Source organism: Hypomesus nipponensis, chromosome 15 (assembly GCF_054491055.1).
Source record: "Hypomesus nipponensis isolate SF chromosome 15, ASM5449105v1, whole genome shotgun sequence".
Classification (NCBI taxonomy): domain Eukaryota; kingdom Metazoa; phylum Chordata; class Actinopteri; order Osmeriformes; family Osmeridae; genus Hypomesus; species Hypomesus nipponensis.
This window is the reverse complement of record NC_140375.1, coordinates 11160290-11174824: the sequence shown is the minus strand read 5'-3', so window position 1 is coordinate 11174824 and position 14535 is coordinate 11160290. Positions and strand designations below refer to the sequence as shown.

Here is a 14535-nt window from a genome sequence, read left to right as displayed (position 1 = left end):
CCTTTTTATTTCAGCGGGCTACCATAGTGAGTATTTGTTGCGGTGTTCAGGTTAAGCAGGTATTCAGGTTTGGCATAGACGGCCTCACAGGTACAGTTCACTGTAGGACTGACAGACTTTTCTCTTTGCGTCCAAAGTGTCGTCGCATCACTCAGCGAGGCCTAGGTCATCTGGCCTGAAACTCAACACTGTCTGTATCAGAGCGCGTGAGTGTGTGAACAGGCTGGAGTGTTTACCGAAACCATGATGTCCTCTGTGGCACGCACAGCCAGCTGGCATTGAGGTTCCCCCATCACAAATGATGTTACTATTCTGCCATTTTAAATATATTGACACTTTACTTCAAGCGCTCCTTGATTTGTTTGTAAATATATCTTGCGATAACTACGTCAAACTCTGGTTCTAGAAATTGTACTCAATCAAGAATTGTCCCTGAAAAGTGAGCAAGAAAACAAGACAATAAGACAAGAGGTTAACTTCTGTATATCTTTGTTTTATTTATCTATTAATTCATATATTTTTATATCTTTATTCTATACAGGCTTTTTCTTAATACAATCTTTTACAGACATATATATATATATATATTTAGATAGGCTTCAGAAGTACAAGAGAGAAAAAAACGTTACTTAGCTAAACGTCATTTGATAATTGGCCGAGAACAAGACGTCAGTTTAAGATCACTGCACAGACACACATCAAACACTTTACCCACATCTGCATGCACACGCTGACACAGCTGACAAAGTGGTTCACCTTTATTTCTGCTTGTAATGTACACACACACACACACACACACACACACACAAATACAAAAGCACACAGCATTCACATGCGCACACGAACAGGCACTCACTAGGAAATATGCACACGCATTCAGACAAAAACACATGCGCACCTGCATACACACATACAAAAATGCACACACGCGTTTGCACACACACACTTCATTTATGGGGTAGACAGATTTTCACAGGATAAAGGGATATACACATTTATATCAAGACTGGCTACATACATGTACTGAAGAATTTCATACGGGTACTTCCATTCTTACACAACCTCCTTTTTGGTCAAAGAAAAAGAAGAGTGATATTCAGAGACTGAGTGTTGAAGGATAGACATGAAGGTGCAGAGATTGACCATGATCAATATTTGGTTTTCACTTTTGATAATTAGATATGAGCATCAAAATATTGCTAAACGAAACTAAATGTTGTGATTAGTTGGAGGCTATGATGAATGACATGAACAGATAAGTAAAAGCATCCATTGATTCGACAGCAATAATAGTTCTTTAAATAAATTTACATCTTATATTGCAATAGTATGACCCCTAGATGACTTTGTACACAACTCTCATTCACAAATCTCGTTCCTTTCCTGGCCTCGACCTGGCTACACACACACACACACACACACACACACACACACACACACACACACATACAAACACACATAAACGCAAACACGCACATTCTCAAGTCATCTTTCGCCTTATCTCTCCTTCTCTTTACTACAATTCCCATAATCCAGTACTGCCCAGTCTGGCCCCTCCCCTTGACCAGTATCTTGTTGGCACTGTGGTATGGTATGGTATGGCACCAACCATGCAGAGATCTTGTCATAACCACACGCCACGCAGGCTAACCAACCAACCAAACTTGACCACACCACACACCCACAATCCCCAAGCCTAACCCACAACACAGGCCGCTTAGCCTAAAAGCATAGCTGTTAACATCTGGTAACCCCTGGAGAGATATCCTATGAAGTCATATATTTGGCGTCATTTAGACATGTAAAAAGATACCTGAATTCTGCAATGAATACCTAGAATAGTAGAACTCAACTCAAATAGTAAGCAGTGAGATGGGTGATTGATGAACCTACATAAATGCTTTGTGGCTTTATTTAACCTGGCAAAATACAGAGGTACGTTTTTGTGTGTCTATGGATATGCCATACATCTCCATTTTGTGCGTCCATAGACACGCTATACATTTTATGAAAGTGTGTGTGCGTAGAGCTGAATGTGTTGATGTCAATGCAGGAACACATTGTACATCTAAATGAGTAGAGACACTGAAAAATATACCACCTATGAATGCCTCTGAAGTACACTTGTAGACAGGGACTTTTGATGCTAACACTAACCCTAACAGCATGAGCAAATTGATCACTGGTTTATCTAGGTCATAAGAAAGGGGGGGGGGGCATTCAGTAAGCCAGAGACTCCTCTCCTGGCTGGGGTTGGGGTTTGAGCGAGTGCCTCAGTGCTGGGGGAGGATGAGGGTGGGGGGAGTCTGGAGGACAGGCGGAGGTGGCAGGCACCCCCTGTCTCGCAGCTGCGCTCTGGGTCCAGAAGAGGGAGACAGCCCCCCAGGTCAGATTGCGTTGGTGACGAGGCCGTCTCTCTGAGAGCCAAAGCTGGCCTCCGGAGTGATCCCCTTGAGCAGACGCTGGGAAAGAGAGGGCGAAGAGAAGAGAGGGAGCACAGGGAGGAGGAGAGGAGGAGCAGGGGAAGGGTGCGGGTGACAGAAGGGTGGAGAGGAAAGCAGAAGGAGAGGAGCTGAAACGAGACAACCTTTTGAAACCCTCGATTGGGGGTGTAGACGGTTAGATAACGGACCTTGAGTGGGTAGGGATTGGAGGATACCATTCCAACCTTGTTTTGGTTCAACGGTGTACACACGTGCTTTCACACTCGCAAACACACAGCATACACACAAACACTCTGTTGACACATTGCGTCAGTGCCATTGTGTGCTGTAACAGGAGGGTCAATATTGGGTGACAGCCATATTAAAGGCAGCAAGAAGGAGCGAGAGAGGTAGCTGTGTACCCTGCCCTTTGATGTCTGTCTTCTCTCTCTAACAAGAACCTTTATTCCCTGGGACGTGACATTGAACATATGCCGGTTGTCTGTGTACATTTGTGTGTGTATGTGTGCGTGCAGTTAGATGTGTGCGTCTTAAACTGTCCATGGTCCTCTTTGATCATGTCATCTGTTTCCAGAGAGAAGAGAGAGGAGAGAGAGAAAGTTCGGGAAAAAGAAGAAGGCTTGCCCTCACCTGTTTCAAAGTTCCCTTGGAGGTGAGCATGTGGAAGACCATGTAAGAGGGCACACAGATGAAGGAGGACAGGCCAATGCAGTAGCCCAGCACGGTGGTCCAGGCTGGGTAGTGGTAGTCAAACAGCGTCACCTCCGGAGGGAAGACCAGGAAACTGACTATGATGAACTGACCATGAGAGAGAGAGGGGACAAGAGAATGCAAGAGAAATAGAAAGGGACAGAAAAAGAAAGCAAGAAAAAGGAAGAAAGACATAGAGAGGTGAAAGGAAGATAGAGAGGGGGCGGAGAGGGAGAGATGAAGATAAGGGAAGAGAGAGTCAGAGAGGGGGGAGGGGGGATGGGAGACTTCAGTTGGGCTGAAATACATGCTACAGATTGTGGCTGTAAGCCTCTTTTTCTTTCATCTCAGACCAATGGTTGTTCCCCTGTCTGCGTGAATCTAACTGTCCAGGTCACCCACACGGTCTCGGTGTCTGGCCATTTGACCCATGTGTGTGTGTGTGTGAGTGTGTGTGTCTAACCAGTAGAAAGCAGGGGCAGATGGCCACCCAGCAGACCCTCCAGAACAGGCCTGGAGAGAATCCCAGCATCAGTTTGATATCGTTGCAAAATCTCGTGGTGCCTGGAAATGGTACACACATTCACAGGTACAATTCACAGGCGTAATTCGCAAAATAAATACGGAACAGGTCCAGTATGTACTTTTTCTTTAGTCTTTTATGAATCAATAAGACTAACTCTGTAGAGAAAGTTTACATTCATGAGGTCATTCCGCTGGTGTGGTGTGTTATCTTTTTGTGACTTTGTTGTGGTTACCATAGAACCAGGAAACCGCGATGACCTCCAGGAAGACCACAGTTATGACAGCAGGCCCTGTAGCGTACTCCTCAAACAGCTTCACCACAAATGCACCGCCCTGGAAGGGAGTCGAAGAGAGGAGGGAGAGGAGATATGTCACATCATAAGGACAGGGGCATTGTGGTGAGGAATCCTATCAAGTCTCGGATCCTGAACAAGGGGTTTGGGTATGGTAGACTTACATATGTGAGTGTGGAGAGGGCCCCTAGGTAGCAGACACACACCAGGCCCAGGACAAACCACTCTCTCCTCTTCGCCAGGAGGTGAGGGAACTCATCCAGCATGGCTGTGATCACCCCCTCCAGCCCTGCGAACTACAGAGGACAGGACAGGGAGAGAGGAAAAGAGGAAGAGAAAGATTAGCCCAGAGCCAATATCAAGAGAAGAATGCAATATCAGGCCAATTGAGTTTCTCTTTTTTTCCCTGCGTGCTCTGACAACTGTTAGAGGAAGAGACTGCGAAAGAGAGAAGAGGGTGAGGGAGAGAGCCAGAGGAGGAAAAGGAGAAAGCCAGAGAGAGAGACAGAGGAGGGAAGAGGGAAGAGGAACACGAAGAGAGAGAGGGACAGAAAGACAGAGAGAGAGAGTGATTATCTGTGCGTGATAAGCCGCTCGTCTCTCCAGCTGGCCTTCGCTGGTCCACCCTGAGGTGAGATAAAGAGCCGGTTATGAAGACAGGATGACAACACAACACTCATATTGAAGTTGTATCACACAGTGTGTTGACAGCGGTCCCTACCCCACCTGCAGCTGATATGATATGTTCACGCCTTTACGAGTCCACGCTTCGGATCGTCCGTGAATAAATATGGCTATATTTGCTTTGTTTTAAAGTTGAGGTGAGAAGCACGCTCAATGGAACATAATGTCCAGTAGATCGGAGGAAATTGAGCTGGGAGTTTGAGGACAGGAGTCTTTGGGAAAGGATGAGCGGTGAGATTTAGGCAGGGTTGTGATGATAGTGAGGGGGGGGGGGGGGGCAGGTGAGGCTGGGTTTGAGGGTGAAACTGTGGGGAGATATGAGGGAGGAGACCATTGGAGGGTTTTCTGGTGGTAGCGGGACAGGGGTGGTGTTGGAAGTTGATCTCGAGGCAGGGTTGGACTGAAGGCTCTCTGGGATAGGGTTGAGCTGGAGGGTGAACTTGGGGAATGGCTGGTCAAGAAGGAAAGGATGGGGGAAGGATGTGGACTGACCGTGCTGTCCAAACCCAGCATGATGATCATGAGGAAGAAGATGACGGCGAAGAAGGTGGCTGCGGGCATGTTGGAGATGGCCTCGGCATAGATGATGAACAGCAGACTGGGGCCTGCAGAGAAGAGAGGAGAGGGACAGTTCAGTTTCAGTGAAGACGTTTTACGACGGACAGATCACATGACCTGTTAAAGGGAAGTTGGGAGGATCTCTACCGGCATCCTTGGCCACGGTCTCCACGCCCTGCTGCCTCATCTCAGCCATGTAGCCCAGCACGGTGAAGATGACAAAGCCGGACAGGAAACTGGTCAGACAGTTCACGGAACTGGTCAACAACGCATCTCTAAGACAGGGAAGAATAGAAAACATGTGGGTGAGGTGGGTGGGAGGAGGGATGAGGTTGGTGGGAGGAGGGTGAGGTGGGTGGGAGGAGGGTAAGGTGGGTGGGAGGAGGTGGGTGGGAGGAGGGGTGAGGTGGGTGGGTGGAGGAGGGGTGAGGTGGGTGGATGGGTGGAGGGGTGGAGGGGTGAGGTGTGTGGGTGGGAGGGAGGGAGGAGGGTGAGGTGGGTGCGTGGATGGTAGTGAAGAGTTTGAACTAGACTGACAATATCTGGGAGATATGCAGTTGAGGGAGTTTCACAGAATGAAAGGGCATGGGTTAGGGCGGAGTGGATTACTAAATAGTGAGTAGGAGTGTGCGAGGAAGTACATTCTCACTTATAACAGTTGTTGTGGAATGGATTGTAGCTGGCGAAGGCCAGCAATACCCCGAAGCCTGGCCCCAAGGAGAAGAAGATCTGGGCTGCAGCATCGATCCAGACCTGGAGGGGAAAACAATTGAGTTTGGAGGGGTAGATGGAATGAAGAAAAGAGATGAAGGGGAGAGAGTGAGAAGGGGGGGAAAGAAAGGGAGGAAATAATAAATGTATGTAGCAGCCCTGATAGATAGTCTCACATGACACAAGAGGGGCTGTCTCATCAGGTAGGGAGAAAAGATGCAACCATTGACAAAAATACCTTAAGACTGTTGTTTTCAGTCGGTTACTCTACAGGGATGAATAATAACCTGTATCTTTTTATTTCCTGAGAGTGTGCTTACACGTTGCTCGTCATAAATGCTGAGGCCAGCAGGCCAAGAATCGAAACACAACTCACCGCAGTGCTGAACAGTTTCCCCCAATCAGGTTTGAGATAGAAGACCACGCCCCTCCAGGCTCCCGGCAGAGTCGCCCCACGGACAAGTAAGATCAGGAGGACCAGGTAGGGGAAGGTGGCTGTCACCCACACCACCTTGCCGGACGTCTTGACCCCCTTCCAGATGCTGAAGTAGACGATGGTAAAGATGAAGAGCAGACAGAGGGCCAGCTGCCAGCTGACAGCTCCCAGCTGGTGGAGGCCTGGGGACAGGTGAACCTGCAACACCTGGCGACTGGAGAGGGAGAGAGAGAGTGGGAGAGAGAGAGAGAGAGAGAGAGAGAGAGAGAGAGAGAGAGAGAGAGAGAGAGAGAGAGAGAGAGAGAGAGAGAGAGAGAGAGAGAGAGAGAGAGAGAGAGTGGGAGACACGAGAAACACGGTTTCCTTTGAATTGGGTAGAAAGGGGAACTGTTTATTTCAATGAGGAAGCCGAGAAAAAACCGAACCCAAAGCATCGGATCATCAATGGCAGTGCATATAATAACTATTTAACAAACTGCAAAAACAATTGGCATTGTGGGAAAGCAGACTTGGTGACAGCGATGGGAGGTAGAGGGTCAGTAGAAAGGAATTACACGGATGTGACCACAGCTGATTGATTTGGTGATTTGCTGATTTGGAAAATTGACAGTTCTATGCCTGTAGGAGAGACTCATCTCTCTTTACCACATATATGGGAATCTGATAAGTGTGAAACACCCAGTCTAGAGAGAACTCTGACCCCCCCTGACCCCTGACCTCTACCAACCCAGAGACCTACTTCTGAGTCTCTCCACCTCTACCCTACCACACATAATCTGCACAGATGATGCCCCCCGGTACACAAACACACACACACACACACACACAGACACATCGAGCCCTTCCCCACCTGTTCCACCCGTTCCTCCTCACCCAGTTGCACAGAGTGAAACAAAAACTGCCTTCCTTCCCATCTCACTCTTTAACACCTCTGCCTTCATTATCACACAGACTACCCCAAATATCCTTACCTCCTGCCTACTTCCGCCTCCCCCACCCTCTATCTCTCACTTACATGCACTTACGTATAGAACTCTTCAGCAGGTGAGGTTGAGGAGTTGGTCCAGGTGACGTTCTTGTCAGTGGAGAGGTAGCGCAGGCAGTTGACTGTGTTCCAGCTGTTGGAGCAGGTGGTCCAAGGCAGTGTGGGTCGGAAGGACGACAGGAGGTAGTACAAAGCCCAAGCCATGATGGTGTTGTAGTAGAAGGCTATGTACAGCGCTATGATGCAGATGGCGAAGCCTATACCTGAAGGAAAGAGAGGGAACGAGGGAGACAGGGAGAGATGAGAGCGGGACAGTCAGTCAGCCAGACAGTGTCAGTCTCTTACTTCTGCGCTCACTCACCCCAATCACAGATCAATGGTGTTTCCAAACTAATTCAAGTTGGATTTAAGAGGGAGATGACATTTAGAAACAACTAAGATTTACATAATATCACGTTTCTAAGCAGCTGGCATTTTAGAGAAAATGTGACAATTTCCATAACAGAGAGTCTGGATATCATATGGGCATGGTGAGGAGATGAGGAGGCTCCAGCAGGAAGATGGCAGAGGTCAGAGAGGCCACATCACTGCTCTCTGGCTCTCCCTCAGCTGACTTGATAGACAGTTTGACATCTCCTCTCTCCTTGTTTCCTCTCTTTTTCTATCCCCTTCCCTCCTATCTATTTCTCTCCCCTTCTCTCCTCTCCCCTCATATCTGTACCTTTGAAGATGGGGCAGATGTGTTTCCAGATGGAGATGCACCCACTGCGGTGAAACTGCCCCAGTGCCAGCTCCATATAGAACAGAGGCACTCCTCCAAACATCGCCATCAGCAGGTAAGGCAGCAGGAATGCCCCTAAAGACAAATCAAGTCAATCTTTTCGCAGTGGTCATCAACAATTGACTGGTCATTGGTCATGCACAGATCCAATCATATATGTTTCTAAACACTCTAAACAAGATTATTGCTGTATGTAGCCTGAAGACATGACTACACAGCTACACAGACACACACAATTCAAGGAGCCTTTCACTCAAAATTGGAGTGCTTTATATTGATCACCTTTATTCAACGCACATCAAAATCCCAGTCATAAACATTCAACGCTTTCAAAAGAAATTTGTCATGTCCTGCCCCAAAAGAAGGATAGACATTATTATCCTGCCTGTCTGTCTGTGTCTATCTTTTGTCTGTCTGTCCGTCTGTTCTACACTATATGGGTTGGTCTCTGACATTAAATCCAGATAATAGTTGATTTAGGAGCTGTCAGACAGGTTATTAGGAGCTGTGAGACAGGTTATTAGGGAAACAGACAGAGTCTGAGCCTGTTCTCATAAAGAACACAATTAATAGTCTTTCTACTACATCAAGGTTCTTCTGATTCCTGTCTCTCCATCTCTCCCTCCCTCCCCAGATCGCAACCCACACCACACCACACCGCACATGCACATGCACGTAAACATACACGATCACAGAGAGAGTGAGAAAGAGAGAGAGGAACAGGAAATTGCAAAGATTTTATTATTACAAATTCAATCAAGTGGCAGGGGAGACCTATTTGCTGCTTGGGAGTGTGGCAACAACAGAGGGACAGCTCGGTATACTACAAAAACACCTTGTGGACACTACTAACTTCATTAGAAAGACATTAGAACTGACCTGAATAGGATTAGTTCGTAATGAGGGATTGAAATATTCTGTTATCTAAACTGTGTGTTCACCTCACAAAGACTTCTAGATCTCTCCCTCTGGCTTTGTGGTGTCCTATCTTTGTAAACGTAAGACAACCAACATACAGATCCTGAAACAACAAGTACCAACACCTCCACCTTTCCTCCAGCAACCCCCCCTCCCCTCACCTCCACCGTTCTGGTAGCAGATGTAGGGGAAGCGCCACACGTTCCCCAGGTCCACAGCGTAACCAATCACAGACAGCAGGAAGTCCATCTTCTTGCTCCAGGTCTCACGAGGACGGTCCAGACTGGTCTGCTGGACCACCAGCGTCCTGAGTGGCCCCTGGCCCCCTGTGCTGCCCCCTACCCCCTCCCTTGGGCTCTGGGGGGAGGTGGAAGAGGGAAAGCCGTTGGACACTTGTCCCGGCCCGGAAGTCAGCTTGGGCCCCTTATCTCCAAGGCTGCCGTCCGCAAGCATCAGTCTGCCATTCTCCCTCGTCCCCTCGTTTTCTTCCTCTGCTTTCTCCCTCTCTCCGTCATTCTCCCTCTCCGTCATCATCATCGTTGTTGAAGGTGGTTTCATCTCCATAGCAATGCGGCTGGTGGTTGTTAGGGGCAGGACGTGAGCGCCGATGGTAGTGGAGTTGAGGAACGGTCTGATAAGGGGCCCATCAGGGGACAATTTGGTTCAGAGAAAGGTAAGGTGAGTGGGAATGGGACAGGGCCAACTGGAACAGGTAGAATTGGGATGTTGGATAGGACTAGAAATGGGATGCGGGCTGGGTGTGGAGGGGTGGAGGAGATTGTGAGCAGGCTGTGGCCGGCTTTGGTGGTTTATAAATGGAATGGGGCCGTCTGAGGCGATGAAGGAAGAGGCTCTTGGGTCTTCTCCACAACCTCTTCATGAGACAAAACTAGCAGTGAGGGAAAGATCTGGGACAGTCTGCAACACAAACAGTATAGTACATAGTGAGTACCACCCAGAAAAAAACGTGAGTTCATTAGCAATTTCTATAAACCACTATTCTCTCATGACAGTCTCATAACATTCCTGCCTCACGGTCACTGTCAACCACATTGTGCTATTTGTGAGGAAACCCAGGCAGATGAGTGTTGTATCAAAGGGGTTAAAAGAAAATGCTCAAAGCACTTAATGGAAAGATAAAAAGATGTGAAACCCCCAAGAGACCCTGTCTGCCAAGCAGTTCCCAGGAGACTTCTGCTAGAACACGTTGGTTTATTTACTCTATGCTCAAGTTGTTGTAACTGACACAGCTAAAATCACAACTGATTTCTTGGTATTGTACCTTGTTGGTGATAAAATACACACATGAACTGAATACAGAAAACAAGGTACACAGGCAGCAACAAGACTTGACATGAAGAAGAACAAACACTAAACAGAGTGGTTTGTTTGACAGATGAAATTTAGTATGTTTGAGCCAGTAGGGGAGCAAGCAAATGAGTTGATAATTTTTACAAACCCGCTCACTCGCTAACTTCAAACTAACATTCTTTTTTTGTTTTTGTTAACTCTGTAATATAAATTATGAATGCATTTTTATTACCAGTGTCACTGATTTATTATACACATGTTTAACTGTCTTGACGTATTGACCCTATAAATCAAGTTAACAATTACATACTGTTTAGATTCAGGGTTCAACCAAATGGGAAATCAAATTATTTAAAACCAAAATAACATACATACATAATGGTTAAATCTTAAATAAATGTAATAATTGTTAATTTGTCAATATGTAAAAAGTGATCAATTAACAATTAATAATTTATCATTTGTATAAGTGCTCTTCCAACAAAAAATCAGAATGAGGAATTTATTCTCTTTATTTTTGTATTCTTTGATCCCATAAGATGAGGATAATCTCTTCTCCCAACCCTAACCCTTCTCCCATCTTGTACTAAAATAACTAATTAACATTACAAATAATAACTATAATGGTATTTTAATATGCAAAAGTTTTCAAACCGAAAAAAAAGAAAATCAGATTCCAAGGCAAAACATGTCTGATGGCAAAATTACTGACAGGAAACATACAGTACAAATGTAGCGTACCTTAACATATATTCTATTCAAAGAATAGAAGAATTTATTAAATGTAAAGAATAATTTATTAAATATAAACAAATAGTATGAGATTTTACATGATAACTGTTTTTTTTCTGGCACATTTTAAATTGTGTTCTAAATGAAAATTCTTGTCAGTACCAACTAGACACAGAGTAACGTCTGGCCAATACATTGTTCAGTTAAAAAATCAAACTTTTGTCTTTGCTAAAATAACTCAAAAGCAATCTAAAGTCTAAGTGGTCGGAACTGAGTTGGGAGATTTGTTAAGTTCATCAGACTGTTTGTGTGTGTTTGCCTGGACAAGAACCTGATGGTGAGCCGAGAGAGACTCCATTAAAGCGGAATGCTATTATCTTAATCAAAGTGAGTCCCACAATTCACACACCACCATTACTAACCCCATTGTCCCTGTCAGAGCCCTTTGGTACACCCGGACACAGAGAGTACAGGAAGTGTAAACAGGGACAAATCTAATGAAATCCAACTTCATTTGTATCGCCGTTTTTAACAAGCGATGTCACAAAGAACAAGGGACAAGACAAAGTCCACACTCTCTACAGACTATATGAACATACAGTGTAATTGTGACTCTGGCATCCAACACCACACAAAGAAGTAAAAACAGGAGAAGGAAAAATTGGTATTCAATTCCTTCCCACAATGCCCACTCAAGTTAAGGACGTGCTTTTTAATGTAGGGACAACAATACATGATATAAACATATTAGAATATGACTTTCAAATGTTTAGTATTATAATGTATTCTGCCAAATTAGACTGTTTAACATCTACATAAAACATTTTTAAATACTGTGTGATTACAAGAAAACTGCTCAGTACCTACAGAGTCTGTTCATTGCGTTCACTGTCCAGTCTATTGTGCTAAATTAGACAACCAAAGACATTAAAGAAAAACAGTCTGAAAAACAACCTCTAGAACAGAGGAGAACAGGTAGCGATGTCAGACCCACTCACACACTCTGACAAGAACGCCCACACAGAACTCCTTACACCCTCACCAGTACTCAAACAAACTCACACCAGTGCTCACAGACCGACAAATAGTAGACGCTAATACTTTTAATATTGAACAGATCAGGGAACGTAAAGACGCGCTTATGAAGACCAGAAGTTACGCTATGTTACTAAAGATAAGGAGATGATACACACATATCCACAGAACAGTACTGTAACACACCACCCTGTCAATCTTTTTTCCCTCTAACTGAATTTATTATAAGGTGTTGTGAAACCTTACTGTAGCTAGTATAAGCAAGCTGGAGCACATCTTAACAGTGTTTGCCCTGTAGAGAACCCTGATGTCTCTCAGCACACAAACACACACATTCACAGACTTTGAAGTTTTGCCCGGGCACATACAGTACTGAATGTATGCACAGGCAAAAACTTTGGAGAAAAAAAATAATACAGGCACACTTACCCCATTATTCAAACAGACAAACACGCTCACACACACAGACACACAGGAACACACACAGAGTAAGAGTACAGAGGGCAGCCCTACCGTGGAGTCGGGTGGTGGAGTGAGGGTCTGTGTCAGGGTGCTGCTCTGTAGCCTCCCTCAGAGCAGACACTCCCCCTCAGCCCTGCTGGAGTTTAGTGCTCCTTCTCTCTCTCTCTCTCTCTCTCTCTCTCTCTCACTCTCTCTCTCTCTCTCTCTCTCTCTCTCTCTCTCTCTCTCTCTCTGTCTCTCTCTCTCTCCCTCTTTCTCTCTCGTTCTCTCTTTCCCTCCCTCCCTCTCCCTTCCACCATCCTCCTTCTTACCCCGGTCTCTCTCCCCTTCTGTCTCACTCGTCTTCCGTTCTCTATTTCATCCTTTCAGCAAAGTCTATCTTTCTATTGATCTACAGTGTGTGTTGTTCTATCTACACTCTTCCCTCTGTCCATTTCTCTTAAACTGAACTTTTTCAGTTTATGTCTTTGGTATGTTGGACTTGGTACGGTGTATTCTCTCTCTCTTAAGGAGGGTTGAATCCCTAACAGACAGAAGCACACAGACAGACAGAAGCACACAGACAGGCAGACAGACAGACAGACAGACAGACAGACAGACAGACAGGCTGGCAAGCAGGCAAGGACCGATGTGTCTTTCCCAGGCTAGTCCTTTAATCCCCAGAGAGAGCATGTTAGTAACTGGTGCTTTAAAGCACCTTGTACAATTTGGAGCCGTCTCTGCCACTCCAGTGCATGTGGGTTTATCCTGTGAAGCAGTCTCAGATGGAGCAGCACCACCTTGTCTGGCAGAGCCCAGAAATCCTTTGCTTATCAGGATCTGATTCCAGATGAATCTGGATTACTTTACACATGCCTGCGTAAACCCTGACTGTGTGACCCTCTGGCACACTTTTCTGTAGTTCCACCTCCCCAACTAATTGGTAAATAGAATAGGAACAAAATGTAAAAAAAGATTTTCTGACTTTGTTCCCCATTTCACACTTGACTCCATGGCTGATGAGTTTGTGTGAATTATACAATAAGAGCAGTAAAAGAAAACGTCATTCACATTGCGAAACTCAATTAATCATAAATGACTCAGGAAGTACTGTCCTTTCCCTAACCCTAAAGCAAGCTTTTTTGATCTAATCTGGTGGTTGGCTTCTTCAAAAAGTGGAAGGAAATGGATGGAGACCCTTGCCTTCCACACACCCCGACCCCCTCTGTGAAGTTAACACCCTGCTCCAGAACGTCCCTACATCCATTCTGGTCAACTCTCTTCAACTCTCTCTTCTGGAACATTAAGCAGGGCCAAAACTTACATTAATCAAATACATAATCAACAACATCTTTAGCCACTTAGTTGCTGTTTTTGTGGAGGAAATGACTTCACATGTGGCATTTCTACACTACCCTGAAAGCACTTATACTAGTTGTACTAGATTAGCTTCCATCTGATTTGGCAGTGCCCATCTCATGCCCGCCACTATGCCCCACGGAACCAAAAAAAAACAGTCTGGGGAGAAACCCATTAAGGTAGGCATCTGAAAGCCTTGATATCAATCAAACAGAAACATCAGCTCAACCTAGGATTGCACCAAAGGAGACATTACCGCACTAACTGTTTTAGGAAGCAAGGGTCCAACGCCAAGCAATGCTTCCTCTCCATGGTGTTGGGGTGCAGTCCTTCCCAGAATACCATGAGCAGCTTCACCCTCTGCTGTCACCCACACACTCACCTCTTTCACACAGTCCAACAACTAACTATGTCACAATCACTTGGAATGGAGGGACAGAAGGAGCTTCGAACCCTATCACCTTTTTGTCCACAGCAAACTCAAACGAGTTACTCTACTAAGAAAATGTATGTTATGGGGTTAGGTTCTGTATCTGAACTTGAAGTGGAAGGGCATGTTTTTCATTTTAGTCAGTCACTTGGGGTCTAAATGCACAGTATATTGATAAGAGAGAGAGAGAGATATGCATACA

General features: G+C 45.6%; 1 protein-coding gene across 2 annotated transcripts; it reads right to left on the bottom strand.

Moving 5' to 3' along the window:
• Positions 1-472: 472 nt before the first annotated feature.
• Positions 473-12675, bottom strand: slc6a4a (solute carrier family 6 member 4a). 2 transcript variants are annotated; one of them, XM_084674298.1, is made up of 13 exons: positions 12617-12675; positions 9187-9943; positions 8048-8182; positions 7367-7589; positions 6282-6555; positions 5844-5947; positions 5342-5469; positions 5129-5241; positions 4117-4248; positions 3893-3992; positions 3598-3698; positions 3075-3242; positions 473-2462 (listed from the first exon to the last, which is right to left on the bottom strand). In XM_084674298.1, exons 2-13 carry the CDS (start codon positions 9587-9589, stop codon positions 2388-2390), a joined length of 1956 nt encoding a protein of 651 aa, XP_084530424.1. In that variant the 5' UTR covers positions 9590-9943; positions 12617-12675; the 3' UTR covers positions 473-2387. The 2 variants fall into 2 exon arrangements, with proteins under 2 accessions (XP_084530424.1, XP_084530425.1); XM_084674299.1 differs by lacking the exon at positions 12617-12675 and adding an exon at positions 12533-12608.
• Between the last annotated feature and the right edge of the window lie 1860 nt (positions 12676-14535).

Excerpts from the sequence above, each read along its gene's own strand:
- slc6a4a (XM_084674298.1), bottom strand. The coding sequence starts at position 9,589 with ATGGAGATGAAACCACCTTCAACAACGATGATGATGACGGAGAGGGAG. Across the intron at positions 5,470-5,843 it reads TTCCACAACAACTGTTATAA|AGATGCGTTGTTGACCAGTT; the intron begins GTGAGAATGTAC and ends TCCCTGTCTTAG. Across the intron at positions 3,699-3,892 it reads CGCGGTTTCCTGGTTCTATG|GCACCACGAGATTTTGCAAC; the intron begins GTAACCACAACA and ends TACCATTTCCAG.